This window comes from Oryza glaberrima, chromosome 6 (genome assembly GCF_000147395.1).
Source record: "Oryza glaberrima chromosome 6, OglaRS2, whole genome shotgun sequence".
In the NCBI taxonomy this organism is placed as follows: Eukaryota; Viridiplantae; Streptophyta; class Magnoliopsida; order Poales; family Poaceae; genus Oryza; species Oryza glaberrima.
The window spans coordinates 9,058,436-9,084,834 of NC_068331.1; the positions used below are offsets into that span (position 1 = coordinate 9,058,436).

The window sequence follows — 26,399 nt, forward strand, 5'->3', positions numbered from 1 at the left end:
TTGGATTCGAGACATTGGTATCCTATGAATCTCAGAAGGCGGAACATCTGCAACAATTCGTGTGACTTTGGTCTATGGTCTGGAGAATGACCCCTCTAAATGATGGAACGGGATCGCATTCAGTGGAACCTCACGGCAAATGGACAATGCTCGGCAAAATCAGCCTATAGACTTCAGTTCCTCGAGGCCGCGAGAACTGCTTTCAACCAATCAATCTGGAAATTATGGACACCTCCGAAGTGCAAGTTCTCCTGGCTCGTTATCCAAAATAAAGTGTGAATGGTGGACATATTGGAGCGAAGAGGGTGGCAAAATCAAAAGGTATGCCCATTGTGTTGTACGGTCGACAAATCTATAGTTCACCTACTAGCAAAATGTAGGGTCAAAAGGAGAATATGGGCAGAGATCCAGAGATGGGGATCGGCATGGACCTACAAGTGGACAAGTGGAATGATTGTCACTCAGTCGAACACTGGTGGAATCTCGTGCTCGAGTCCCCCAATAACCCTAACCAACCACTTAGAACTCTGGTGATTCTGGTATCTTGGGTCCGTGAACTTAATACAAGAATATTCCGCCGCAAAGCATCAACGCCAGCCTCAATCCTAGCAAAGATCAAGGAGGAAGCGGAAGCATGGTGCAAGCAGGACCATCTAGATTCCAAGAGTTCAGAATTTTGAGAGATTATCACCTAAGGACTCTTTTTCTGGGTCTATTGTTGTATAATTTTCTCCTACTCTGTTAATATACGAGGTAAAGTTTTTGTCCTCCCTTACAAAAATAAGATTAAAGGATCAACCCCATATAGCACTAGCACACTACACACTTTGACCACTAAATACGTCCACACGTTAAATCTCAAGGCATTAACAAGTTTCTTGCCGAGTCTAGGCCTTAAATCCGGAGTTTTATCACAAGACTCTAAGGGCATGTTTGAAGGAGCTTAAGATTTTGAGAAACAGCTAGTTGGTAACTAGCTTCTGAGAATCTAGAAAAGCTGGGTTTCCTAGCTTCTGGCTTCTAGTTCATTTTCTAAATTCTACAACTGGGTTTCCCAGCTTCTGGCTTCTAGTTTATTTTCTAGATTCTATAACTCCAGCTTCTCAAAATCTGGACCAAAAGCTAAACTGCAGCAGCTAAAAGCTCCCCAAAGAGGGCCAGCTCAGTTGGCGTCTCAGTTGGTTGTTTTGACGCCAAAGCATCGCATTGTTTGAACGACAGCCTGAAATTTTGACATTCAAAGCCTGCACTCCAGAACTGCGGACCAAGAACAAGGAGTGAAAGGCCATGGTTTAAGGCCAGTCGGTCAAATCATTCTTATATGCTTTAGCTCACCCAGACAATTGTAAAAATGTAAACCATTTCACTTACCAGAAGTAAACAAATTTGTCAAAGAGACCACGTCCTTTCGAACTTCTTTTATCCAAACACAGACAACACATCAAAATTATACTTGCCTCAAAGGATTGCGTTATGAATTCATCTTACATTGTATCCAAGTCAGCATCCAATAACTAGTTGGCGAGCCAAAAGTTACGTTAAATTTTCTTGCGCAATTAACTGTAAACCACTGAAAGATGGATGCCACATGATAAACCGCTGGAAAATACAATGCCAATTGTCGCACAGTTACCCTAAAAATAAACCCCTCGCATCTTCCATTGGAAACATGGTGAAACAAATACCAGCTTCTTCCATGTGACCAGAGAGGCCACTACTCTACTGAAAAGCCGCATCTTTATTACTCCTTTGATGTTATAACCAGCAGGCCCAGCGCGCCGATCAGAAGGTACTGCAGCAAGAGAAATCGTATATCAGTCGTTCAGAAATGCATCCCAAGTTTTAAGAGACCTATCGAGCTGCAATGGTACTGCTTAATATTTGTGCTATCATTGATAGAGAGAAGGAGCGAGTTATATGACAGAACAAGCTGTCGCCTATGAACAGGCATTCACTGTTTAATCTCAAGGTCAATCAGTATACTGAGAAAGGATGAGCATACCTTAATAATTGGCTTCTCAGTCATGATAATTGTAACCCATCCAACATATGGCAGAAAACTGTTCTCGCATAACAAAACATAAGATCAGGCAAAATATATTTCATTAAGTGTGAAGGCACTTAAGTGTTGTCAAAGTCGAGGACACTCACCCAACAGCTCGCCCCATAATATGATGTTGCTGAAGCCAAAGCTGCCCATGTGCATACAGAAGTCGGTCATCCCCAAAATTGTTATCACCTGAAAGGCAGCTCATCAGTTACAAACAAACATTGCTGTATCCACGGTATGTTATACATTGTTAGCAGGTGATTACTACTGCCAGTGCTTTACCAGTCACCACTATAACCACTGGTGAGAAACTTATGGTGTTCAAATAGAAAATGATGGATACCTTTTGTGAGGATGTCAACTTCTGCACTCTCCTGGCGTTCATGAACCTATACCAAGAGAATGATAAGCTCCATTATATAGGGGAAAGATCATAAAAGACATCTGAAACAAATGGGATAATATAATGACTTGAAATTTATTACCTTGATCACACGGTGAACAATTGGAATTTCACGGCCCTACATAGAAAGCAGAAAACAGCCAAATACAATACAATGAGATATAGAAATCCAGTAATTCATGATGTACAATGTTTCAGTAAGACTTACATCAACATTAAAAACAACTATTTCTCCAGTGCGGATAGGGTCTTTGCTCATGTGCAAAAACAGGATGTCACCCTGAAAGCAGATAACAATTCATTCATGAACACCAATGCTAAATGCATACAGTGCATTAAAGGGTAAAAAGTGACTTCTTGGTGAAAGTTGAAAACAGATGGGAATAAATTGCTGTTTAAAGAAAATTTTGGGAAATGAATTGAACCTGAAGTTTTAAGGAATGTAAAATAAGGCAACAAGGCATTTGTTCACCATTTGCAAACCAATATAAATTACAGGAAACCATATATCGTCCTATCTTATTAAAAAAAAGGAAATTCCCTTTTTTATTTGTTGCAGATGGAACTTCTGAAATTTAGATTTGTCCCTTATAACTGAGAAATTCAGCGTATGCACAAAAAACAAATATTACTGTAAATCCCTGTATGTAAAGACCAAAGATTGCGAATGCACAAATATAAGTATAATATGGCTCTTATATAGTCTAAGGAAGCAACTTACTCTTTTAAATCCAGGTTCCATGCTACCAGAAAGAACCACCACCACTGGAGATTCACTACCTGTTACAACTATTAAACCCTTCCATATGATCAATGCAGAGGTAACAATCATACCTGCCAAGAGAAACATTTGAAGCTATCATATATGCTGTTGCATCAACAATAAATATATATAACATAAGAGCAGCAGAAGTCTAACCTAACTGATAAAAACATACTAAGCAGTACTACCTCCGTCCCAAAAAGAATTCATTTTTAGCCTATCTCACACATACCAAAATAAAACCAAAAAGACCATAATACCCTTCACTTTCTCAAAACTCTAATGTATTCGTACCGCACTTTGTCAAACTTCAATGCATATGTCCCTCATTTTTTCTCAAACTCCAAAATGCACTGATTGCTTCAAAGATGAAGTCTTTGTGGGACAAATGAAGAAGGCAAAAGGTGAAGCTTTGTGGGACAGAGTGAGTAAATTCTATGTGCTCCTTTTGCCTAATATCACATTTTGTAACTCAATCTTTTGTCAGTTTTGTAATGAGGAGGAATCAATTCAACACTTGTTCTTTAACTGTCCAATGGCCAAATTGATTTGGAATGTAGTAATTTATGCACTCAATCTGAAACTTGGTGTGAGTATACAACACCTGTTTGGGCAATGCTGCAATGGTTGAATGGTTTTGAGAAGAACATGAAACACTCAGTGGTTGTAGGGGTGGCTGCAGTTATTTGGGCCATCTGGAAATTTAGGAACAATGCTTGTTTTGAGGAATAAACTCCCAAAAGACCCTACTGAGGTAGTTTTTCTGACTTGTCACTGGATTGAAACCTGGGCTGTGTTGCAGACATTGGAGGCAAATCGAGAAAAACTTCTGCTGGGGGCCAGATTAATAAGGCAAGTGGCAAGTGACATTTTCAACTCTAAATTAGGCTGGGGGACGGGGATCATAAGACTGGAGGGCTAAAGACATCAAGTGAAAGATGGGTCCTGTGGTGTGCACTGCTGAATAGGGATAGTTGTGTGTTTTGCTAAATATTTTGCTGTCATGCCGGGAGATCCTTCAGATCTTAAACTGTAACCCTAGACCCTTTTGTTTTTCCTTCTTTATCTTCCTTTCGCCTTTTGTTTTCTAGGCTTAAGTAACTCAGCAAGAACTTGTAGCACTATCTCATTTCTGGTAATGGAAATGGGGGCCCTGATGCCCTAGCTTTAAAAAAAAGGAATAACAAGTTTCTAAGGTTAAAACCCACTCATATGTGAAAAGATTCCTCTATAGAACATGTATATTTTTACAGTTAACATTAAACAAGAGTTGTTTTCCAAATCCATTTTCGTTACCCAGATCCATATGATTCCTTAGAAAAATCTACTCCCTCCATTCCATATTATAAGATGTTTTGGGTTTGTCCTAAGACAAACTTCTTTAAGTTTTACCAACTTCATAGAAAAGTATAGCAGCATTTCCAACTCAAATCAAATATACTACAATTCAATAGTGGATTTAATTAAACTAATTTGGTGTTATAAATGTTTCTATGTTTTTATAAAAGTTTAGTCAAACTTAAAGTAGTTTGACTTGGGACAAACCCAAGAGTCTTATAATATGGATCAGAGGGAATAGTTAATAGAGCTCATATAACTAGATCAAGAATCCCAAAAGACTTCCCTACCCAAGCGTTACCAGCGAAATCAAACCCACCAGAACTAAGAATAGACCACTCCCAAAGAAACTCTCCTGGAATCACAAGGTAAATACCCAAGCCTAAATCAAGAAGTAGTGGACCCAATCCACTTATCTGTGAGCAAAATAATCACTGAGGCAAAAGAGGCAAGGTTGCACCTAAGCTGATGATTTGCGCCAGCACCTGGCGGACCTGCATCGAGCGGATCGACTCTATCGTGTCGCCGATGAACCCCATCTCTCTCCAGCAGGACTCTGCAGTTGCTAAGTGTCAAGGGCAAGCTTCAACACACTGCAGAAAAACAAAAAGAATTAGAGAAAACTGGAAATAGATGTTCATAATTAATATGTATTTATGTCATATGGAGTAATATCTCCATAATCCATTATATCTCAATGTCTCAACAAGTAACAAGCATTTGATCTAATTTTGATATGATTGCTGACTACTGTTGCCCATGCTAGGAACAAAAGAAACTGGAAGGAACTAGACAGCTAGCCAAACCAACAGCATCACTTTCTTTACCAACAACTGGGAGAGCAGAAGCATCAGGAGCTTCATAATACGTTTCGGCCAATCATAGGAAGATTCAACACAACTGCTAGCAGAACAATAAGATGTTGAGCACATGATCTTCTTTTACCCAAGTATGCAGCTTGATTTATCTGACGCACGAAAGCATGAGCAATCCAAGACATCTATGAACTCATCTTGGTTGGATTGATTTTCTAGTTCTGCCCATGGGACCAAGACCAACACATGTGATTATTGTTTGTTCTAGGAGCTGATCAAAAGATTATTTACACTCTTGGTGCAACGAGGATCACTTCTTCGCAATGTTTTTTCTTCACTGCTGGTACGTTGTCACCTCGAATCTGAGCAAACACCAACCGAACCCAACAGGAATCAATCAACCGCAGATACGGGGGCAAGCCAACGCGTGGGTGGTGCTTGCCACGATGCGTCTACTTCCACAACATGAACTCCAGGTCATGAGCGCGCGATGCGAATGCGAGCGGTACAAATCCTGAGTGGAGAGGGCGAGGCAAGGCCCTGCTTCGCTTCGATCTAGGGTTTTGGCAGTTGCGCTCGCCGCCGAGGTGGCTTCTGCCGGTGAGGGAGAATCTGGCAGGCTGCGGAGGAGGGGGGGGGGGGGTTGCGGGGTCGGGGGGGAGGGGGCGCACCTGGGGGGAGCCGGCCGATCTGCAGATGGAGGCGCGCCGGAGATCGAGGAGGAAGCTGAAGCCCACGGCGAGGTAAGCAGCCGGCAGAGGTAGAGGGAGAGAGAGACTCCGGGTTGCGCGCCACCCGCGACCGGCGACGACCGGCGACGGCGACGAGGAGGAGAGCGACACCCGAGCGGGGAGAAGACGGAGGAATATGCTTCGCTTGTATCCAAAAGAAAGAAAAGGTTGATTGACATTATTATAAATTTGCTGGTTTTTCTTAGTTAAACTTTTTTAAAGTTTGACCAAATTTATAGAAAAATTTAGAATAATTTTTAACACAAAACAAATATATTATAAAAATATATTTAATGCTAGATTTAATAAAACTAATTTGATATTTTACATGTTATTAGATTTTCTATAAGCTTGGTCAAACTTAAAAAAGTTTGATTAGGAAAAAAAAGTCAAACTATGTATAATATGGAACGGAGGAAGTATTAATGTAATTGGAATCATGCCAATGTCAAACATCCAAAATCAGATCTATGCTAATTTATACATCTGAAAACCATTCTGAATCGTTTCATTGTTACAGTATTTTCATATAGGCTAAAATACTCATATCTCTTACAACTCAAGCATTGAACAATAACACAACCTTACTCCTATCAACTTCACAATTTGATGCTTCAGATCCAAGCAAAATTTCAAATCTAAAGTATGAAATTGTTGCTCCAACAAATTGTTGTACAAAATGGTTGAACGTCGTGTACAAAAAAATTACACTTGAAAAAAAAAAAAAACAAAGACGATGGAAGAGTCGGGTTGCTATTCACGACCATTGGCAACCGCCGCCCTCAGCATTGCTCATTGGCGCTGTCATCCAAATATGCTCCCTTTGTGCCACTGGATCTATCGTCCCTAGCCACGTTGAGTGCATCCACAGTGGCGAATGGAGCTGGCAAGGAGGGATCATCATCCATGATGACCGCTTGTTCCGATCAGTAGCCGCCCATCCCCTCCATCGTCAGCATCAGTAGCTCCCATTGACACAGGTAGCGTGGAGCTCGTCGTCACTGTCGGACCGCGCGTCATAGCTACCAGGCACACCGTTCCTTATGCTAGAACCTCACTACCACAACTGGATCTGCTCGCGTCAAGAGCGAGCTTGCGCTAAGCTCGTCACCGTCACTGGACAATAGGTCACCGCATATCGCACCTCACCGCCATCACCGCCGCAATTGGATCTTCTCGTGCCGAGAGCGGGCTTGTGTTGAGTTCGTCACCGTCGTCGGACCACAAGTTGCTGCTGCCAGACCTCGCGCCCGCCACCGACGTAGTAGTTGCAGCTTGCTTAGCAGTTGTTGCCACTATTGCTAGGCGCTCACATGGGGCAAGATTGGGAGGATCGATTTGGGATAGTGGTGTTGGATTTAGGGCTAGGGTTAAAAGGTATGCGACATAAAAATACATTAGACAAAATAGATTCAAAACACATAAAAGATGGATAGCATTGCATGGATTAATTTTTTAAAGTGTTGTGATGGTATCATCCAGCAAATTTATAATGGTGAGGTTCTTCTTTACCACTTTAGGGGATGGGGGTGAAGGGGGTTTACATACAACCGGGGCAAAGTGGTTTATGATTGAATCTCAGAGGCATTCTTATATACTAGTAAAAAAAAACGTATCCCTTCTAGAGATTAATAGTTATTAATAGGGATTGCCTATGCAATTCTTCACAAATTTCCTCATAAAAATTTATGAGATGTATTTTATCATCCTAATGTAATTATATTATAACTTATATATAACATTACAATTTGTGTGTAACTTTTAAAAATACCGTAGTAATAAGCTATTTCCGTAAAGTAGAGGTCGTGAAACCAAATCCCCTTACATATGCATGTGCTGTAGTTTTTTCATTTCTCGTTTGTATGAATCTTAAAACAAATATAATGGTTCAAAATTTGTGAAAGTTACATTTAAGTTACCTATAAATTTCAATGTGACTATTATATTGTATTACTACGATTATATTGTAATTTTAAGAGTAAATTTACAGTTATCTATACTACTTTAAATGATACCAGTGGTGGTGTCTGAGTTTGTCTTCAACATCACAAGTTAAATGCTTTTACTTTAGATATACAATTATATACCTAATCAGTTAACTATGCTATAAACTTTTTTTTTGTTTTTGCTTTTATCTCTTATAATATCCGTTGCAACGCGCCTTCTTGGCCCATGTGCCGCAGGCCCACTTTCGAAAACCCCCCAACCTCATCGCGCAGTTCCCACTTCCATCTCGCCACGAGCGGATCTGCGCCGGCGCCCCCCCCCCCCCCCCCCCCCAATCGCCGGCGGCAAGGCTATGGCGGCTCCCGGCTCCGGCGGCATCCCCATCAAGGTACACCGCACCCTCCCCGCTGCCACCCTCGCCCCGCCCGTTGCCGTCGCCGAGCGCTCGAGGAAGACGATTTTCGCCAAAATTTCTTGGAAATGGGGCTGGGCATCACACCCTCCGGCTGGTTCTTGCTTGAATTACGACCTGCCCGCCTGCCTCTGCGGGTTGCGGGATTAATTCCTCCTCCGCATCGTGTGACAGCTGCTTGGGCTGTGGGCAGTTTCTGCTTTTGGCGAATGCGGCGTGGGCAGTTTTAGGTTTCCTCGTGCTGGCGATTCTTGGCTACCGAAGATTTGGTGCACGCGCAAAGCAGATTGCATCTGTATACATAGTGCGTAGCTGTAATCTGTGAAGGACTAGGGGATGGATCAGCTCTTTGTTTTGTGTTGTTTCGTCGGATGTTATGATTGTGAATTGTGATGCGTATGGTGGTATACTTGGGCTGATGATTTCATCCCATTCCCTATTCTAATGCAGGCTGATCAGGACTCGGATGGCTCGGCGCAAAGCACTGCTGATATGACCGCTTTCGTGAGCATTAAGATCTTGCTCTGAGTTCACATTAAATTTTCTTTGAGCTGTATAAATTGAGTTGTTTGTTGTTGTTGCTGCTGTACTTACTAGTGCATTTCTTGGCAACTTATTTATTTTTGTTTTGCCCACTATTTATTTTGCAGGTGCAAAATCTTCTAATGCAGATGGTGAGTAACTTTGTTCACGGGGCGATGCAAATTTCATGCAATCACTTTACTTTTACTGAATTGTAACTTTCTTGCAGCAAACCAGGTTCCAATCTATGTCAGAGAACATCATTTCAAAGAATATCCTTCTAAACCAGTTCTCTTATGCACTTTATTCTTTAAATACATTTATTTAAGAGGAAGAATATATTCATTTAAAAGGAAGAATATTAACATAGTAAACCTTTAGTTCTGAGTGTGTAAGAATACTCTTGGGTATTTATTTACTTGTACGCCCTAGATTATTGATGTGTGACATCTGTCCATTAGTCACTACACAAAAGAGGCACAAGTCCAAGTTCCTGAGTTTGGTAGTAACTTGAAATCCTTAAAAAGAATAATATTTGTGCCTTCGATCAGTACACTGGAACAGTTCTGATCGAGTATCTGAAACAGTTTAAATACATATAACTGGGAAAAGAAATTGCTGGGTTTGGGAGTTCCTGAGCTTTTGCCTTTTTCGTTGAATTCCTGACATAAACAAGATCGTACTATCAACATATCTACCTGCTTTTGTACATAGTCCTTAACTAGTGCTCACTAGATGAAATGGGCGCAAGAATTGATGAGTTGGAGCAGAGCATCAATGACCTCAAGGTTGAGATGGGCACTGAAGGTGTTACCCCAACTAAGCCAAAGGACGAAGAATCGAAGCCTGCGGGTAGCTCTGCCGAATGAAAGAAACAGAAGCAGTTGAAATGGTAGCATGCCATTCCAGCTTTGATTTCCGCATCGACATCTCCAGCCATTCATCACTGACAAATTACATGCTGTAAGATCTCTTAGCAGGGCACTTTTTTTATGCATCTGAGATTTGTGGAAGCAGTTGAGAATCTCTCTTATAGATGTAGCATGTTTTACTGTGAACTTTTCTGTGGATATTGTACTGTACTGCGCAGAGCAATGATCATAATAGGTTTGTTTAGATTCATGCGCTTGCTTCTTCGTTTGCTGATCACCAGATGGATGGCGTGTTTTCCGGATGAAACCATGGACTTTCTGTAGCTGGTTGCTACCTATGTCATTGATTGGTTCCTAATTTCCTAACTAATGTTACGAGCATAGGATATAGCATGATGTGTTCCTTGTGAGTTGTGATGTGCTTATTTCTTAAGATTCTTGGCAATCTTAATATCGATTAAGTTTGGGTTATCTTCACTTTCCTGAGCACCCATCCGTGATGAGCTCGGGATCTAGTCTTGCATGGTCATTTATCAAATGAGTAAATTACACTTTACATTAGGGGTTGTTTTGGTTTGAAGCCCTACCAAAATTTTGGTAATGCCAAATCTTGGGCAAGTTTTGGCACTACCAATATTTTGTGGTAGGGTTTTGTTGTTTCTAACCCTATTGAATTGGTAAGATTTGGCCTCAATCCAAATAGCTAACTAGTGCTACTCAAAACTACCAAATAATTGGTAAGGCAAGAATTGGCTTCAATCCAAAGATGCCCTAGGTTTAACACATTTTTTTTCAGTTTACACCAGGTTGCCTTCAAATAAGTTACATACACCAGGATATACATTGTCAAACCTATAAATATTACATTAAATTTGATAAAATATGGATAAAACTTTGTGAAACATGATCTAAATTCAAAAAAAAAAAAATCAGAAGTTCGACTCATGATTAGGCTGTGTTCGGGAGCATTCCCCGACACGCAAAACGAAGCAACGTTTAGTGTGTGATTAATTAAGTTTTAACTATTTTTTTTAAAAATAAATTAATATGTTTTTTAAACAACTTTTGTATAAAAACTTTTTGCAAAAAACGTACCGTTTAACAGTTTGAAAAGCATGCGCACGAAAAACAAGGAGGGGGAGTTGGGAATGGGAAGGAACGCAGCCTAAAAAGATTTCCCTTGGGAGCAGCTCATCAAAACCAAAACACAAGGTTCATAAATTTCATGAAACAGAACTCCGATTGACCTGAAAGCACTGAACGGGTGGACCGCTGTGAAAAAATTTCCTTGCTTCTTTCACGAACCGAACATATGGATCCAAACAATACACCATCCAACACGTCACATGAACACAAAAATGGCAAATTTTTGCTTGTATTTTCTAAGTTGGTTCACTTTCGGATCTAGACAAATTTGGATAAATAAACCTACACTAACAAAACCACACACCACCAACTCCTGCCTTCGAGGACTGGCCTCACATTGTACACAGAACTCTTAATCGATAAACCTACACTAAGCATCAAAGCTCACCCAATGGCTAATGTGGAATAGGACCCAATGTAGATATCTTAATCATGTATGCGCTTTATTTCCTCAAAACTTTGTCCACAGCAGTCCTCTGTGAATCTGTTAGGGCCTGAAAAGGATAATACAGTACAACATTGATGTAGAATTCATATATGGGATTTATAGCAATTAGCATTTGGCAAAGCAAAAGAAGAAAATAATACACCCATGAAATGTTATGTTTTCAAAGATGATGAAAGAAAACAGCAAAGGAGTGTTACCTGGCAAAGATATTCAAAAAGCGGACGATCACTCTCCCACAGTTTGACAAAGATGTTTGTTAGAAAGTCCGACAGCTTCACCTGTAAGGGGAAAAAAGAATTCCGTTACTTGATTGTATGTGTATTATCTTTATTTATATTAGATGGACTTTGCTGCGAAGGCAAACCTCATTAAGAGAGTCAGCTTTTGCCAGGTCATCATCATAACTTCCGTCGTCATCCTATTGTATGTAGTTAGGTGTAAATATAAAGGAATTTATACAACAAAACATTACAAAGTAGCATGACAAGCCACTGACTTACCTCATCAAAAACTTTTGCCATTGCATTTAGATGCTCAACTGATGGCTTAGCATTTGAAGGAACTGATGCTGAGTATATCATATCATGTGGAATACTAGAATCACCATTCTGAATCTCTTCCCAGTCACTATCCTGTATTGACAATCAATGCTAAGAAAAAAAAACACAGTCCAGTTTAAAATTTTCAGTGTCGAGAGAAGTATAGCAACCTCTTCACAATCGTCTTCATCACCAACAGCTTGTTCCTGAATTTCAGCCAAGGTATCTGCTAACAGTGAGAAGATCTGCATAATCCATGTTCAGGTATGCTCAGGTAAGTATTTTCATTCTTGCTCGACGAAAAGAAATACAACCCCATCCTTATACTTAGATGGCAATGACTTGACCCTTGAGTAGTTTATCCCAAAAATAAAGGAAAAACTAAATCTTACCTTGTCTCTAAACTAACTAATGGTCTCTAGCCAATGCTACAGTAACATGCGAAAAGAAAATTGAGGTCTGCCTCAACAGTAGACATTATGTACAAACAAAATATATTAAAACGATATTTGTGCAGATTCATCTCCTTCTGGAATTGAAAATTGCTTTGATAGCTCTTTAAGAAGAATGAATTTTGGACTTTGGAGGAATTATTATGGCAAATAATAATTGTTTACCTTAGCTGGGAGTGGAATCTTGGTCCAGTGATCAGGAGCCACCCTAGCTTTTGACCGTGTAGTTATACCTGCGCTAGTCTGAATTTTTGTACGTAAGACACCCATGGAACTGCTAATAAGCAAGGTAGGAACTATTGCAAACAAAACTTTTATGGTATTACCTTAATAATATGCCCTTGGACTTCAATCCTAGATAGCTCAGGATGACGAGTAGATATGAGAAGAGCTAATGCAGTGGTTGTAACCTTTATCTGATAGGCTCCTTGAATTTCACCTACACAGGATGTTGAAAAGCTCTTACTATACAAACAAAATAAAAAGGTCACATTTGTTTGATTCAATGACATTCTGTTTTATGAGCTCTTACTTTGTAACTGTGACCATTCAGACATGATATAAGCAAGTGAATTGTTATAACCCTGAGCAGGAATTGCAAGTAAGAGGTTGATAAACTGATCAACATTTGGTGCACTCAGATGTACCTGTAGCAGGTGATAAATGTTAGAATTTCCTGAAGCACCACCTCCCTCCCCTTCACTCAAAATACAAGAGTAAATTTCACTAGCAATCCTTAAAAACTTGTCCCACGGCGTCATTATGTCCATGAACTCCGAAGATGCAGCATTCTAATGCCCCCAAATTTGGTAAGTAATTCACCAGAATCCAAATAAAAATAGCTTCAGATGACGATGTGGCATACCCAATACATGCTTGCCTGAGTCTTTCACTATAACATCTCTGACCACCCGCTCTCCTATCTCCCAAACCCCACTGCCACCGCTTCCTCCACGCACCATCTCCACCATCTCTGTGCAACTAAAAAGTGACCATTGTTGACCTCTCTAGGATGTTTTGCACACATCAGTTTTGCCCAAGCACATTGAGCTCTAGGAGTTCAGCATAGCACGACTGTCCTAAGCTCAAGGACTCACCACTGGCACAGCACCAAGGAGGCGACGACTGCAGGTCCTAGAGCCACAATATTAGACTTAGCAGTTCACTCGTACCCAGTACACATTCAGATTTGTACCAGCTCAATTCCAAGGAGGTGCAACACGGGATCGGGCCTGGAGATGCTAGATGGCCACAAAAGCACAGCCAAACGTGCCACATGGGTGAGAGGGGATATTGACTGGGAGGTTTAGACATTTTGTGAAACATATAACAAGTTCAGGTGGTCTGGAACTGAATTATCAGAGTTTAGGGGCCAAGATGACACATGGGACAAGTTAAGGGACTGGTAATGCACTTTACTAGAAAACATAGGGTGATAGTTATTAGGTAATGATGATAGGAACATAATCCTACTGTGCTTGGGTAGAAAAGAGACCCAGGACTAAAACAAATAATAATTAAAATAATAACCAATTAACCATGTAAGATACTAAGATAACCAAAACACTAATCAAACTTAGTCTAAAGTGAATACATCGAATTATAATCCACCATTAGTAGTAAGAAATCCAAATAACTTAACCAGGAGAGAGAGAGAGAGAGAGAGAGAGAGAGAGATGCAACTCACAAGTCTCGCTACTATAACAACAAGAGAGCTCTTCAATCCGGTAATGCTGCTGGATTGCATACGTCTCACAATAGCAGCAATAAGCTCAGGAAAGTGGGGAGACAGGTGCGAAGGCAGATGTATTATAAGTTGTAAAATATAACTCCCGACAAATAGTGATATTGAACTTTCCAACGCAGGATCTAAAAGCCTGCAAAGACATTGAAGAGGTGTTTGTATGGTTATGCCTTCCAAGTACCAAAACAAATTTTAAGGCATAAAGCAGGGGTGTACTCCAACTATTTACCCCCTTCTTTCTCTGTGTGTGTGATAGAGAGATGGTGTTGCACCTCCTATTATAGGGATAGCATGGAAATATTCAACGGAAGGTGTTGATTGGTTCATCAAAAGGAAGCAACATATCCAAAGAAGGCACATGAAAAATCCTGATTGCTGCTCCTTTTAGTACATCTTTGTCAAGTCCACAAAGATGCAGGTACGTTTACTGGGGAACTACATTTTAGTGTAGGAAGCGCTTAATTGTTTGCATTTGCCTAATGGCACGTTTTGATTCAGCTTGAAATTATGCTTGGCTGTTAACATGCAGATCAAATTTCAGAGAGAAGCATATATGAGCTCCTAGCTCTGGACAAAGATTGATGCCACATTGTTAAATTTTTATGCATTCCTTTTGACGGATGGTGAAGTTTGTCAGGCTGTACAGATTGAAGCCATTTGATTCTTATGTACTCTATAATGCTAGATTTGATGACAGAAATGAATCAAATATCTATAGTCTTGACGTCACCTTGAAGCTGCATCGAGTAGCATCTTCAGTGTACGTCCTTGTCCACCACCCCAGAGAAGCAACTCTTGCCGCCCACCCGATATAAATGCTGCCAAACATTCTGTCGCATTCTAAATTGACAAAAATTTGTCATATTAAAGGTATATCTCCACAAAAGTACCATCAATTATGACTTCAATGATTGAACCACATGTAAGCATTTACCTGCATCTCTCCATGGTCATCACTTTCAAGAACGATTTGAATAATGGATGTAAAACATGTATCAAAGATCGCCTTAACCACAGTAGTTGGAGCATTCTGAAATATGAATTGCAAGATGCCGATTAGAAACTTCAAGCACTGCTTATAAGAAATATTTGGTGTTGAACTTCATGGAACTTAATAATGTGTAGACATACTTTCAGTATCATCGTCAACAGGTCCAGTGAGCCTGCAGCAAGACCATTCTGCTGGATCTTGGGCTAGGATGAGCCATAAATTAGATTTGCATAACACTGGTAAATGAAGGAAGGACGGTAATAATAATATGAAACTGGAATTAAGTGTCTTACCTTTTCTAAAATGGACCCAATTGTTGGCAGAATCCGTGATACAAGTGGTTCTAAGCATCCAGGAGCATTCTTGATGGCCTAAAAACTAGAATCCTGTTTAGTGGGTTGTAACTTTTAAGGTAATCAAGAACATTAATTAACAAAAAAAGTTCAAAATCCAAATTTCGGCTGTCAAAAGGTAAAAATATTTAATTTACCCCTAAAATCAAGTAAATAATCCGCAGAACAATGCACTCAATAATCTGTTTCAAACTCAGCCTGCCCTAAAATTATTTTTGGTTGCTTTAAAGAAACATTTATTCATCCAATAAAATATTATTTTCATCATCTTTCGCAATCTTGAATACCTCTGAAAAAAACAAATATATGCTAGACTTATATTGATACACAGAAATAAAAATCTAAATGTTTTCTGTTGTACATCAGTTATCATGTGTTCAGAAAATGAAGTAAAATGGTGTAAAATTTCAACATGAACTAAAAGCATCGATATGGCATTCAAGAAAAGTCATGTGTTGTACTGCCCAAGTTTGACGATAACTTACCTCTAGCACTTCTACAGCATCGATGCTGATGAATGGATCAGCAATATGTTGGGCCCAAACATCTAGGATGACAGGAGAGATGACTGGCTCAATTAATGTTGACTGTTCACCGCCTACATACCAAGCGGATAATTATCAACCAAGAAAAAGGCAAAATGTGCAACACAAAACATAGTTTGCCACAAGATACATTGGAACACATGCTGACATACAAGATTTGATGGCTGATTGGAGGGTTTCTAGAACAAGATGCAGCGTTTCATCAGATGCCTGCCACAAAATAGCATGTCTTCATTTCAAAAAACTCAAGGCAGGTAATGTTTTCAATTTTAAATTAAAATTTACCTTCCCCAGAAGATCAACAAGAGATGAGAGTATGCCCATAATGTTGGGCACATTCAAGCTCTGGTTAGATTCTGGCAAAAGTTGCGCCAGTGCCCTACAAGCACCAACTTTAACTGGGGGAGGTCTGCCAAACAAATATGTCAGGCAAAATCATTCGCCCTTGAGTCAAGAAATATAAGACGAATAAATTCTTGGCCTTACACATCTGAGGCAATTGCATGAGCAGCACTGCATAGATACTGTTCGCAGATTTCCTTGCTTATCTGATACGTTTCCCCAAATCAGCTTGCTGGACATATAGGAAAATAAATACATAAAAAAAGGAAACTTACCACTGAAGAGAACTTAGACAGAATGGAGAATGCACGTGCATGAAGAAACGGGTACTGGTGCACCTCTAAAAGTCATAATATTAGTAATAGCACATGAACAAACAATTCTTCATTTCAGACTAAAGAAAGATACCTGTTCCCACAGTGTCAGTTACCATCTGCTCAAGCAAATCTCGCACGTTGTAACCAGAATCCTAAACAATCAGAATTCACATGGTGAATAATAAAATGCCATAAATCCTATCAATGTGTTTTCTCAATATGTAAGTATGTTGCAAGGGGAATCTTGTTTAAGTTAGGAAATCATGGCTGCTTGTTAAATACATCAGCTTGGACTGTCATATGAGGTAGTAAAACATACATTGACTTATGTTAAGAAAATGGTCAACATAAAGCATTCCATGATCCAAAGTCCCAGTTCATGGCAAGGGGGACAAGGGGTAGATGGTGGAAATGGAGGCATCTCAGGAGAAATACCATGGATCCTTATATAGATGTATAACTTGACCCTCAAAACAAGTAAATAAATTACAATCCATTCTTCCCTTACAATAAATTTCAGCTTACAGTAATGTGTGGGTGCTGTCTGCATGGGTGAAAAGTGCACGAATAGTAATCCAGCGAGACAGCAGGCTTGGAGGTTGAACATTTCGAGGGCCTATATTAATTCATTATTGTTGCTTAATTCTCAAGTCAGTGCGTCAATCCTAACGATTCCAACAAAAAGATAATCATATAGAAAACAACCCGCTCGCGTGAACTAAAGGAGCATGGACATATGGTGCATAGTTTCTCTTCGTCCTCCAACCCTATCAACTATCTGCCATGAGCACAAGTTGCTTTTCTTAAATACAGTCAGATCTGAGGTTGTCTACTGTGTATTAACTTTGGCTTGATGTTAGTTAGCATGACGATGCGATAGGATATTTAAAGTTGGCAGTATATACTGAACTGAATCAAGTGATTTGTTAGTATTTCCCTCAGATTCAGGATGTCTGCCCCCTCTCTTTTTTTCAGCTCTAGTGCAAACAATACCATCATACCACATTGGAACACTCCAAAATCCAAATCATACGTACAGTAGTCAAACTGATGGAATAGCTGAATTACGATATGTTAAGCTCTTAGATAACAAGTAGTAATGTGATGCCTGGTCCAAATGGCACAATTCTTTATATATGCAAACTAGAGAAAATTATAGGGCACGTTTGCCAAAAGAAAAGGTGTGAGTCAATGAAATTGCTCATTATTATAAAATTAAAATCCAACCTGTGCTTCACAGAGCTGTTCGGAAAGTGAACCTAGAGCAAAAAATGATGCTTCATGCAGCTGGAACAAAAAAGAAAAGGGTAAATCAGATAAGTCAATTAAGGACACTATGAACATACTTGGGATTTAATATTTGTTAGGAAATAAATTCAAATATGGCCTATTGCCAAACAAGAAATAATTAAAGAAGAATCATTGAAGGTGCTTCTTCTGTTTTTTGAAAGTGCAATAATCTAAAATCAAGGCACATAACCCAGAAGGTAAAAGTACCGAGGAACATGATAAGCAGAGTAACATTGTTTATAAGCAGCAAGTCCAAAGTTTTGATTTCTTAATAATTTAAAAAATCAAAAACTTACTCTCCACCAGTCAGTAGAACCTGCTTTCTTTAGTTCACGCGATTCATGAAAACGCATCTGTGAAGCCTCCAAAACTGACTCTATTCCGTATTCATCATAAGCGGTAACTATCTCTTCCAGTAAAAGAGATCCTGAAAACCAAGACGAGGAAAACATGTTACATTTCGAAAAAAATATCTGTTGAAGAGTAAACTGTAAAGAAGAATGCGAGTCTTGCAAATACATCAAGAGAATATTTCCCGAGTACCTGATCGGAGGCTCAGAGCATATAGCTTAATACTCCCTCCGTCTCATAATAAGTTCATTTTTGGCTCCTCCCATTTGTTCCAAAATAAGTTCATTTTTAAGTAATCATTGCATCGGAGTTTGTAAAAATAGGGAAAAATTGCATTGGGAGTAGATAAAATGGAGAATAATTGCATTGGGTTTGATAAATAGGGGTATTCTAGTCTTTTTGGTTTGTATTTGTATGTGTGAGATAGGTGAAAATGAACTTATTTTGGGACTGAGGGAATATATGCAGTACTCCCTCTGTCCCAAATTATAAGGCATATATTTTTTACACAGTCTTTAATAACATACTTTGACCAGTATTTTGTTCCATTTTATGATCCCAACAAATATGAAATTAGCATAACATGAAAGTACTTCAAAATATGAATCTAGTGATATAACATGCATAATACTTAGGCAGTCTATATAGTTAGTATGATTATTAGTCAAAAGCTACCGAGTTTGATTTTCCTTAAAAAGGGGGCGCCCTATAATTTGGGACGGAGGGAGTACTACAGTAATGATACTCTATTTTGTTATTTGCTTAGTTTAACCTGTTCTGTTTATGAATCTTATGTTCCTTTAGACTTTACACAGCAACATACCGGTCGGCACATCACACTGTTAAAATCCATCCAACCAAGTTAAGAAAAATTAAACAATGTTATAGTTCATACCAGACACGCGGCAGCTATAAGTCACATCGTCCTCATCAGCAACATATCGGTTAGCATCACGTGACCAGTTTTGCAACTAGAAACAAAAAGAATAGAAAACACATAAACGTTTGCAAGCAAAAACAACCAAAAACACAATTTGCCAAAAGTAAGATGAATTAATGATGATTCAGCCAGCTCGTACCTGTTCTTCAGTTATCTGTTGATACGCTATAGTATAATATGCTAGCTCTTTAATGTTCCCAGCGATGACCTAGTAGAACAGCACAAAAAATAGTTAGTACTCCCTCCCTCCGTCCAAAAATATAACTTTTAGCCTTCAACATTTGTCCCAAAATATAACAACTTATTCTCTTCTCAACCAATCACAACCTTCCACCTCTTAATTTTCTTACCTACCTTCTCTTCTCAACCAATCACAACCTTCACACATTTAATTTCACCTACTTTCTTAATACCCGTGTACAACCCTAAAACTCCTTATATTTTGGGACAGAGGCAGTATTTGTTTTTTTTTATAAAAATGAACATAATATTCATTGAAATGGCATACCTTTGCTAACCGTGAATTCCCCACAATTGATATCCATAGCTCAAATAACTGAAAAGGACAAGAACATATTGAGATATGAAAGCAAATGAAACAATGGAGTACAATAAAGGGAATTATGTCATTGTTGCCGTGATGCATAGTCTGTAATAACTATTGGGCGGATCAATCCCCATAAGTTCGACCGTCGCATCTGGCTTTTTTTTTCTATCTTAATACAAAGGTGTGCAAGTCTTTTGCGTATTCCCTAAAATAACAGGAATGATGGCGGTGAAAGAAATCTAGAATCTGAAATTCGGTGATAAGTAATAACAGGATTGTCTTATTGTCTTATTGTCACCTTTCATTATTAGTATGCACATTTGCTTTTGGTTCAGTTATGAACATTGTAATAAGTGGTTGTAGCTTCTTTTGAAGTAAAGGCTGGATTATCCATTATCTAAAAAACGTAACAACAGGAAAAGGAAGTATCAACAAAACGGAAATGCAAGATATTACCTGAATCCCAAAAGACTCCAGACTTCTTTCACTACCATCAGAATCATACCCAACAGAATCCACATCTTCTGAGGCTTGAATCATTGACAATTGATAGACCTTGAAGGATGAGACAAAGGTCTGCCATAATGGGGCAAGAACAGCTGCAAAAAATTGCCCCATTCGTCATAAAAAAGGGAGAGGGAGTAACAAATCATAACAAGTCATTTGCACTTGCCAGAAATTTTGGCTTCAGGCAGCCCAGGAAAGTTCTGGACAAGCTGAAGTAAACATTTAAGCACCTGGTCACAAGACAAGCAAAAAGCTTCAGCAACTATTAACAATGCATGCTTACAACCTCACAACACAGATTATATGACGTATACCTCCATCTGCATGTTCCAGTCATCAGGATTATGGGACAGCACCGGTGAATTCAAAATTGCAGAGAATTGCTCCATGAGTGGATCAAGCATCGAACTTATCAAACTCACTGTTTCTCTCTGCACCAACAGATCACCTTAGTTTGCTTCCTACTAATATGTAGAAAAAGCAGAAAGAGTAATAAACAAGACAATCCACCTTATATACACCGGTCATTGATCCAAGCATGGAAATACATGAATGGACTATTGCAAGGGCCTTCGCACGAAGAGAATTTTCGTACAGCTGCTTTTCAGAATTGGATAAACAAATAAATGCATCCATAGCAGTTAGATAAAAGAAATTTAACAGACATTAAACAGTATGAGACTTACATGAGGAGATGATATTATACTGTACAATGAAGGGAAAAGTTCTGGCACCAATTTTGGAATGCATGTATCATCCAAATCATCCGATAAAAGAGCTAGACATCTTAATGCTCCACGAACTACAGACAGTAATTTGAAAGTTATAATAGGTAATTACTAAATTCATGTAACTGATTTCAGAGAGAGAGAGAAAGAATGTACAAATTCCAAAATTAGAATATTTTCATCATCTTTGTAGTCAGTGTTAGGGCCATATCCTAAGATATTTTTTTCTTATTTAGACTATATAGCACTAAAACTAGAATTCTAGTAGTGTAAACTAGGTACTAGTGTCAGACGCTGACACAGCCACCAACATGGTGAAGCATAAAACAGGAGAGCTTAAAGGAGATGCCAGAAGTGGATCTTTTTGTTCGATTCGTAACCATCCTTTTCAAAGGAAGGAAACACTATAACAACAACAAAACAAGTAGACGAGTGCAATTTTCATTTTATTAAACACCTGTAGTTTTTGGTGGAGGGACAAAACCGTTAAAAAATTACAACTTTTCCTAATAGTGTTGAATAGAACACCATTTATATAAGTCAATCCAGAAACAAGAATTCTCATACTATTGTCAATCCTACATATAGCCTGTTGCAACATAGAATAGTTCGCTTTAAGGGATGCCATTTGAACTTCTTTAGACAAATAAGTTTGTGGTTGTTTCCTATTGCTTAAGCTTCAGATGAAAGACATAGCAAGACAAAACCCTCACAAAAGGGGCAGTTTCTTAAGGAATCTTACACCTCTCCACCAGTTTCTCTTAGAAGCTAGCTATTTAAAGAAATTAAACCTGCTGAAATCTCAGCCAGGGCCTACAGCTTGTCCAGGAAATTGTGACAAAAACAGCCTATTTGGAAGAGCTATGCTGGAAGGAATCCAGCAGCTCTAAGTTTAAGCTCAATGACTCTAAAAAGGCCTCTAAAATAGCTGCACACCCTGGTTTCAAAAATATTGGGAAGCAAAAGAATTCTCTATACCTCCACAACCATTGCTTTGATCAGAAATTAACTTTAAGAGATAGGGAAGTAACTCAGGCCAGTCTTCAGGCCAATCTTGCTGCCCAATAGCTGCTACAGCCATGCCAATAGCAGTACGAATCTTCCCGTGAGAATCATCCAACGATGTAAGGAGGAGTTGCCGTATAATCACCTAATGATAAATAATTAGAAGCAAAATAATGCGATAAGAATATATCATATTAGAAAACAATAATTTACATAGTAAGCCCATGTGTCAGTGCCGCATGCTAGAATTAGATTGCAGTGAACTACTAGGGTAGGGAAATAGCCAGATTAATGTGTCTTTGGTTAATTCTTGTTTGTCATACAATGATCTGTCAGCAACCTGAAATAGAGATGGAATGGCCCTACCAAACAGTATTATGCTTAATTAATCAAATAACTGATCATATCCAGAAATGGCTCAAGGCCTAAGAAACAAACTAAACAGATAGCAAGTAGGAGCTTCCCTGTCCACAAGCTGCTGGGCCTGACATGCAGGCTGGCTGTACCATGACATGCGGCACCCTATTGCCATGACACCATGGTCCTTGCAATTTATACCATTTTTTAAATTTTTTTCATTGATTAGAACAGAAGGAATACCATGCATGAAAACATATGAGCAATTCAAGCTATGCATGTGGAATATTTGTAGTACTAATGTGGACCTCTTGTCTCATTAATCATTACTCACAATCTTCTGACATGAAAATAGTGCTTGCTGCGAGAAGATAACACCACGCCCATCAATTATAATTTGTATTGACAATCCAAGGGAGAAAAGAAAAGAATGGCACCATGGGCCTGTTACGGACTGAGTCTAATTAGTATTATCCAGAGGATTGAAAGTGCATGATGGTACCTTTTCCAAGGCAGAAACAACAGGAGGCATGAAATTCTCTTCGTCTTCCTGCCAGTGCTGTTTGATGAACTGCTTTAGCAAGACAGCAGCAAGGTACCGAGGAGTAAAGGACGAACAAACAACAATTGAAGTAGAATGTGCAAAAGCCAAGTCTAACAGAGAAAGGGTATGTGCTACAAATTTTGGGCATAAAATAACTTCATTAAATGGTTTAAGGATATCTGACGTAATCCAAATGGGATTTCCTTGTTGGTTGTGACTTTTGTGAGGGCAGCTCCATATCCTGAGTAAAAATTACAATAAAAGCAGGCCTTGTTAACTGACTGTATAAGATTAATCTGTGGGAATAAGCACTTTATCCATTAAAAAAATGGAAAAATAACAAACAATTTAAAGCATTTGCTCCAACAGCTGGGTGGTCACAAGTTTACTTGCTTTAAACTGATAGGCCAATTACCAATAGAGCAAAACCCATAAGACGCTACCAAGATTGAGCACGTGGACTGGATGCTATAGAGCCAGACAATATGGTTCTGTTTTTGTCATACATGTAATAAAATGGTCTGATCAATCACTTCTGATGTGGCCAAAAAATGGTCTGATCAATCACTTCTGATGTGGCCAAAACTAGGAAAAATTGGTTTCAGAGCACCGAAGGTTCACGTTTTTGGTTCTCTAGCACCGAAAGTTACCAGTTCACTTTAATAGCACCGAAAGTTCCCTTCGTTCCTCTTTTAGCACTTTCGTCACTTTTCTGTCGTTTGCCATTCACTTTGACCACGATTGACTCAGCCACGCATGCAAGCGGAAAACGGAGGGAGTTAATCGAGAAAGCTTATGTTTCTATCACCATCTGTTCATTCTGGCATTGCTTTGTGCACCGCTGCCTGCCCATACGCCTGAATCGTCGGTGCTGTTTCAACTTTCAAGTCTTGGCACATGAACAATCGGCAACACAAAGAAGCTTAATCTGCTAGTTAGTCTAATCTCCTCTCACATGGAAAATCGATAAAGGCATTCTTTTGCAGCCAGCAAATTATCAATTTGAACAGCAATTATATTCTGTTGCAGGAAGGAAATAAACATTTCAAAAAAGAGTTTGGTGATCGATGGGGTGCTAGCTAGCAGGAGGTGCACGTTGTCGACTGACGGATGATGTCGCCAGATTGCTGTTGGTTGGAAGAGGGGCTCATGCTAGGCATGGACGTAGGAGCCATGTTGATAGGGCAAGGTTGCTGGAGACGTAGGTGCTGCTGATGGACTGGGTGGCGGCAACAGCGTGAGGCTGAAGCGACGAACGGGGCAGTAGAGTCGACGGGACGAGTGAGGCCGCCAGAGACACCCTCCCGCCGTCCACGGCTTCTGCGTGATAGAGCAGCGGCGGCAGTGGCAACATAGGCGAGGGCTGCATCGCAGCAAGCAGAGGGGACAGGCTGGGACTGGGAGGGAAGAAGGCCACACATAAGGGCAAGGAGTTCAATTGGCGCAGTTTGCAGAATCAATCCCGGTCAAAGCAAATAGCAGAATGGCACAAAATTGACGGAAGTGCTAAAAACGGAAACAGCGAAAACTTACGGTACTATTAAAGTGAACCGGTAACTTTTGGTGCTATAGAACCAAAAACGTGAACTTTCTCTAGAACCAATTTCGCCAAAACTAAAATAGCATCAATCACTTCGTGCGCCTGTGCACAGCCATTGAAGAGGAATGGTGGCTAAGTTCATGGAAGTCGGCAGAGTTGCTAAGTTCATTGTGAGTATCGACGTTTCTGTCCGTGTAACTCGGCCCCTGTAGCAGTAGTGGGCGCGAGGGGCTCCTTTACCCTGGCGTGTGTATGATAGCCTGTTGTAAACTATCTCTTCCTTCTTAGTAAAAGTTCGGCTGGCATATTCGCCGGGCCAGCAAAAAAAAAAATCTGGCATTGGGTACTAAATAGTTAAAAGGCTACAATGAGATTGATGTTTAGTGCAATTAAGTTGCATGAATCTTTTAATATGTACAGCAAGGCAACAAGTTTACAATGTTTATGTTAAAAAAATGTTCTGTTTATCCAGCAAGGAAAACAGAAGTTCTCTATAGTTATTTCACTAAAGAGAGTGAAGACTAACCAGGACAACAGAGCAACAAGAACACCACTAATCATTTCAGGTTTAAAAAGGAAGGCGGATGTATTCCTTCACGTTGCCACAAAGAAACAACATTTTGACATCCTCTTAAGCAATTAAGGCCCGCAAACATCATGGCGCGGACAGCTACAACGGTCACAGTTAAAATTGAGCTCAGCTCCCTTTTTTTTATGGGCATGTCAATCTGCCAACAGAATTTTTGGAGCAATAGTGGCGTCAACCACGCAGCCGGCGCCCAAGGACGCCAGCCAACGTTTTACAGACTAAATAATCGTCTACCAAAGCATCCCATTAGGCGCTAACAGTTCAAGATTAGGGAATGGCCGAAACAAAACTCATCTTCAGCCCGATAATCAAACGCCCGGACACACACGGAGAGGGGAGTAGGGGGGGAGAGGTGGCGAACCGGGGAGCAGTGAGGCCTGGCGGAGCGACTCCTCGGCGAAGGCCCGGACGTCGCGGGCGGTGTCGAGCGTCGCCGTCAGGCACTCCACCAGCCACCTCTGGTCGCCGTCCCCCGCGCCCGCCGCCATATCGCCCACCGACCCACCTGCCCGCCGCCGCCTAGGATTCGAGCTCCCTCCTCCCGCGCGCGCGCGCGCGCGCTCCCCCGTTTCGCTGGCTTCCCGCGCAACCTTCACGGGGATGGATTTTGGTTTCGGATGGGGAGGGATCACGCGGCGAGGCGGCGGGATCCGCGCGGGTTTTGGCTAGGGTTTTTATAGGAGAAGGGGGAAACGAGGTGGTGGCGGCCGAGAAGAAGAGGGGGTAGCGAGAGAGTCAAGTGTCGGGAGGAAAGAAGGTTTAGTGTGGGCCCACCGCTCGGTGTTCCATGGCTGGTGGGGCCCATGACAGGCTGGCGGCAGGTCAGGTACAGCCTTAATGGGCCTAGGCACCATACGGGTAGGACTGCTAAAGGAAAAAGTCCAGTTATAGTCCCTGTTTTTGTCGGTTTTAGTCCATTTAATTCATGTCTCTTAATCACAAAACCGGGTATATCAACTCCTCAAAGTATTGCAAAATGACTCTCTCGACTATTTTGAGGATGGTTTTACTGACATTGTCACATTGACTTAATTCTCTTACGTGGACGTGGCAGCTATATGAGAAAAAAACTAAAAAAACAGTTATGTGACCCACATGTTAGTGATAAGAGGAAAAAATAAGAACAGCAGGGACCCACATATTCCTCCCTTATCTTTCTTTCCCCAGCCTGCCAACCATGGTGATTTCGTGCTCGTATTCGCTTGGCACACGGTGGTGGCCAACAAGCCCCTTCGAGCTCGAGCTCACCCGCCTCCCTCCTTCTCCCCTGT

The 26,399-nt window shown here is 40.3% G+C and overlaps 3 protein-coding genes across 3 annotated transcripts; 1 reads left to right on the plus strand and 2 right to left on the minus strand.

Moving 5' to 3' along the window:
• Positions 1 to 1,441: 1,441 nt before the first annotated feature.
• On the minus strand, positions 1,442 to 6,261 carry LOC127777998 (uncharacterized). The gene is made up of 9 exons (XM_052304632.1): positions 6,041 to 6,261; positions 5,015 to 5,147; positions 3,175 to 3,287; positions 2,662 to 2,733; positions 2,536 to 2,571; positions 2,394 to 2,439; positions 2,152 to 2,239; positions 2,003 to 2,060; positions 1,442 to 1,792 (listed from the first exon to the last, which is right to left on the minus strand). The coding sequence occupies exons 2-9, from the start codon at positions 5,091 to 5,093 to the stop codon at positions 1,742 to 1,744; spliced, it is 543 nt and encodes a 180-aa protein (XP_052160592.1). The 5' UTR covers positions 5,094 to 5,147; positions 6,041 to 6,261; the 3' UTR covers positions 1,442 to 1,741.
• Positions 6,262 to 8,296: 2,035 nt separating this feature from the next.
• Positions 8,297 to 10,211, plus strand: LOC127775773 (heat shock factor-binding protein). Its single transcript, XM_052302069.1, has 5 exons — positions 8,297 to 8,435; positions 8,910 to 8,963; positions 9,110 to 9,133; positions 9,211 to 9,253; positions 9,714 to 10,211. Exons 1-5 carry the CDS (start codon positions 8,400 to 8,402, stop codon positions 9,848 to 9,850), a joined length of 294 nt encoding a protein of 97 aa, XP_052158029.1. The 5' UTR covers positions 8,297 to 8,399; the 3' UTR covers positions 9,851 to 10,211.
• Positions 10,212 to 10,996: 785 nt separating this feature from the next.
• LOC127775772 (uncharacterized) lies at positions 10,997 to 25,837 on the minus strand. The gene is made up of 33 exons (XM_052302068.1): positions 25,490 to 25,837; positions 23,179 to 23,240; positions 22,958 to 23,050; positions 22,072 to 22,243; positions 21,052 to 21,167; positions 20,876 to 20,962; positions 20,680 to 20,796; positions 20,532 to 20,595; positions 20,315 to 20,457; positions 19,820 to 19,867; positions 19,451 to 19,519; positions 19,267 to 19,342; positions 18,317 to 18,447; positions 17,958 to 18,017; positions 16,822 to 16,882; positions 16,689 to 16,753; positions 16,558 to 16,619; positions 16,357 to 16,480; positions 16,224 to 16,281; positions 16,012 to 16,124; positions 15,467 to 15,544; positions 15,314 to 15,376; positions 15,117 to 15,212; positions 14,913 to 15,022; positions 14,126 to 14,315; positions 12,971 to 13,085; positions 12,765 to 12,877; positions 12,604 to 12,681; positions 12,157 to 12,231; positions 11,948 to 12,079; positions 11,812 to 11,865; positions 11,645 to 11,725; positions 10,997 to 11,493 (listed from the first exon to the last, which is right to left on the minus strand). Exons 1-33 carry the CDS (start codon positions 25,614 to 25,616, stop codon positions 11,443 to 11,445), a joined length of 3,084 nt encoding a protein of 1,027 aa, XP_052158028.1. The 5' UTR covers positions 25,617 to 25,837; the 3' UTR covers positions 10,997 to 11,442.
• Positions 25,838 to 26,399: the final 562 nt, after the last annotated feature.

Excerpts from the sequence above, each read along its gene's own strand:
- LOC127775773 (XM_052302069.1), top strand. The coding sequence starts at position 8,400 with ATGGCGGCTCCCGGCTCCGGCGGCATCCCCATCAAG. Across the intron at positions 8,436-8,909 it reads CCGGCGGCATCCCCATCAAG|GCTGATCAGGACTCGGATGG; the intron begins GTACACCGCACC and ends ATTCTAATGCAG. Across the intron at positions 8,964-9,109 it reads CTGCTGATATGACCGCTTTC|GTGCAAAATCTTCTAATGCA; the intron begins GTGAGCATTAAG and ends TTTATTTTGCAG.
- LOC127775772 (XM_052302068.1), bottom strand. The coding sequence starts at position 25,616 with ATGGCGGCGGGCGCGGGGGACGGCGACCAGAGGTGGCTGGTGGAGTGC. Across the intron at positions 20,458-20,531 it reads GCCTGAAGCCAAAATTTCTG|CTGTTCTTGCCCCATTATGG; the intron begins GCAAGTGCAAAT and ends AATTTTTTGCAG. Across the intron at positions 16,125-16,223 it reads CCAATCAGCCATCAAATCTT|GCGGTGAACAGTCAACATTA; the intron begins GTATGTCAGCAT and ends CTTGGTATGTAG.
- LOC127777998 (XM_052304632.1), bottom strand. The coding sequence starts at position 5,093 with ATGGGGTTCATCGGCGACACGATAGAGTCGATCCGCTCGATGCAGGTC. Across the intron at positions 3,288-5,014 it reads GGCGCAAATCATCAGCTTAG|GTATGATTGTTACCTCTGCA; the intron begins GTGCAACCTTGC and ends TTCTCTTGGCAG. Across the intron at positions 1,793-2,002 it reads CTGAGAAGCCAATTATTAAG|TACCTTCTGATCGGCGCGCT; the intron begins GTATGCTCATCC and ends CTCTTGCTGCAG.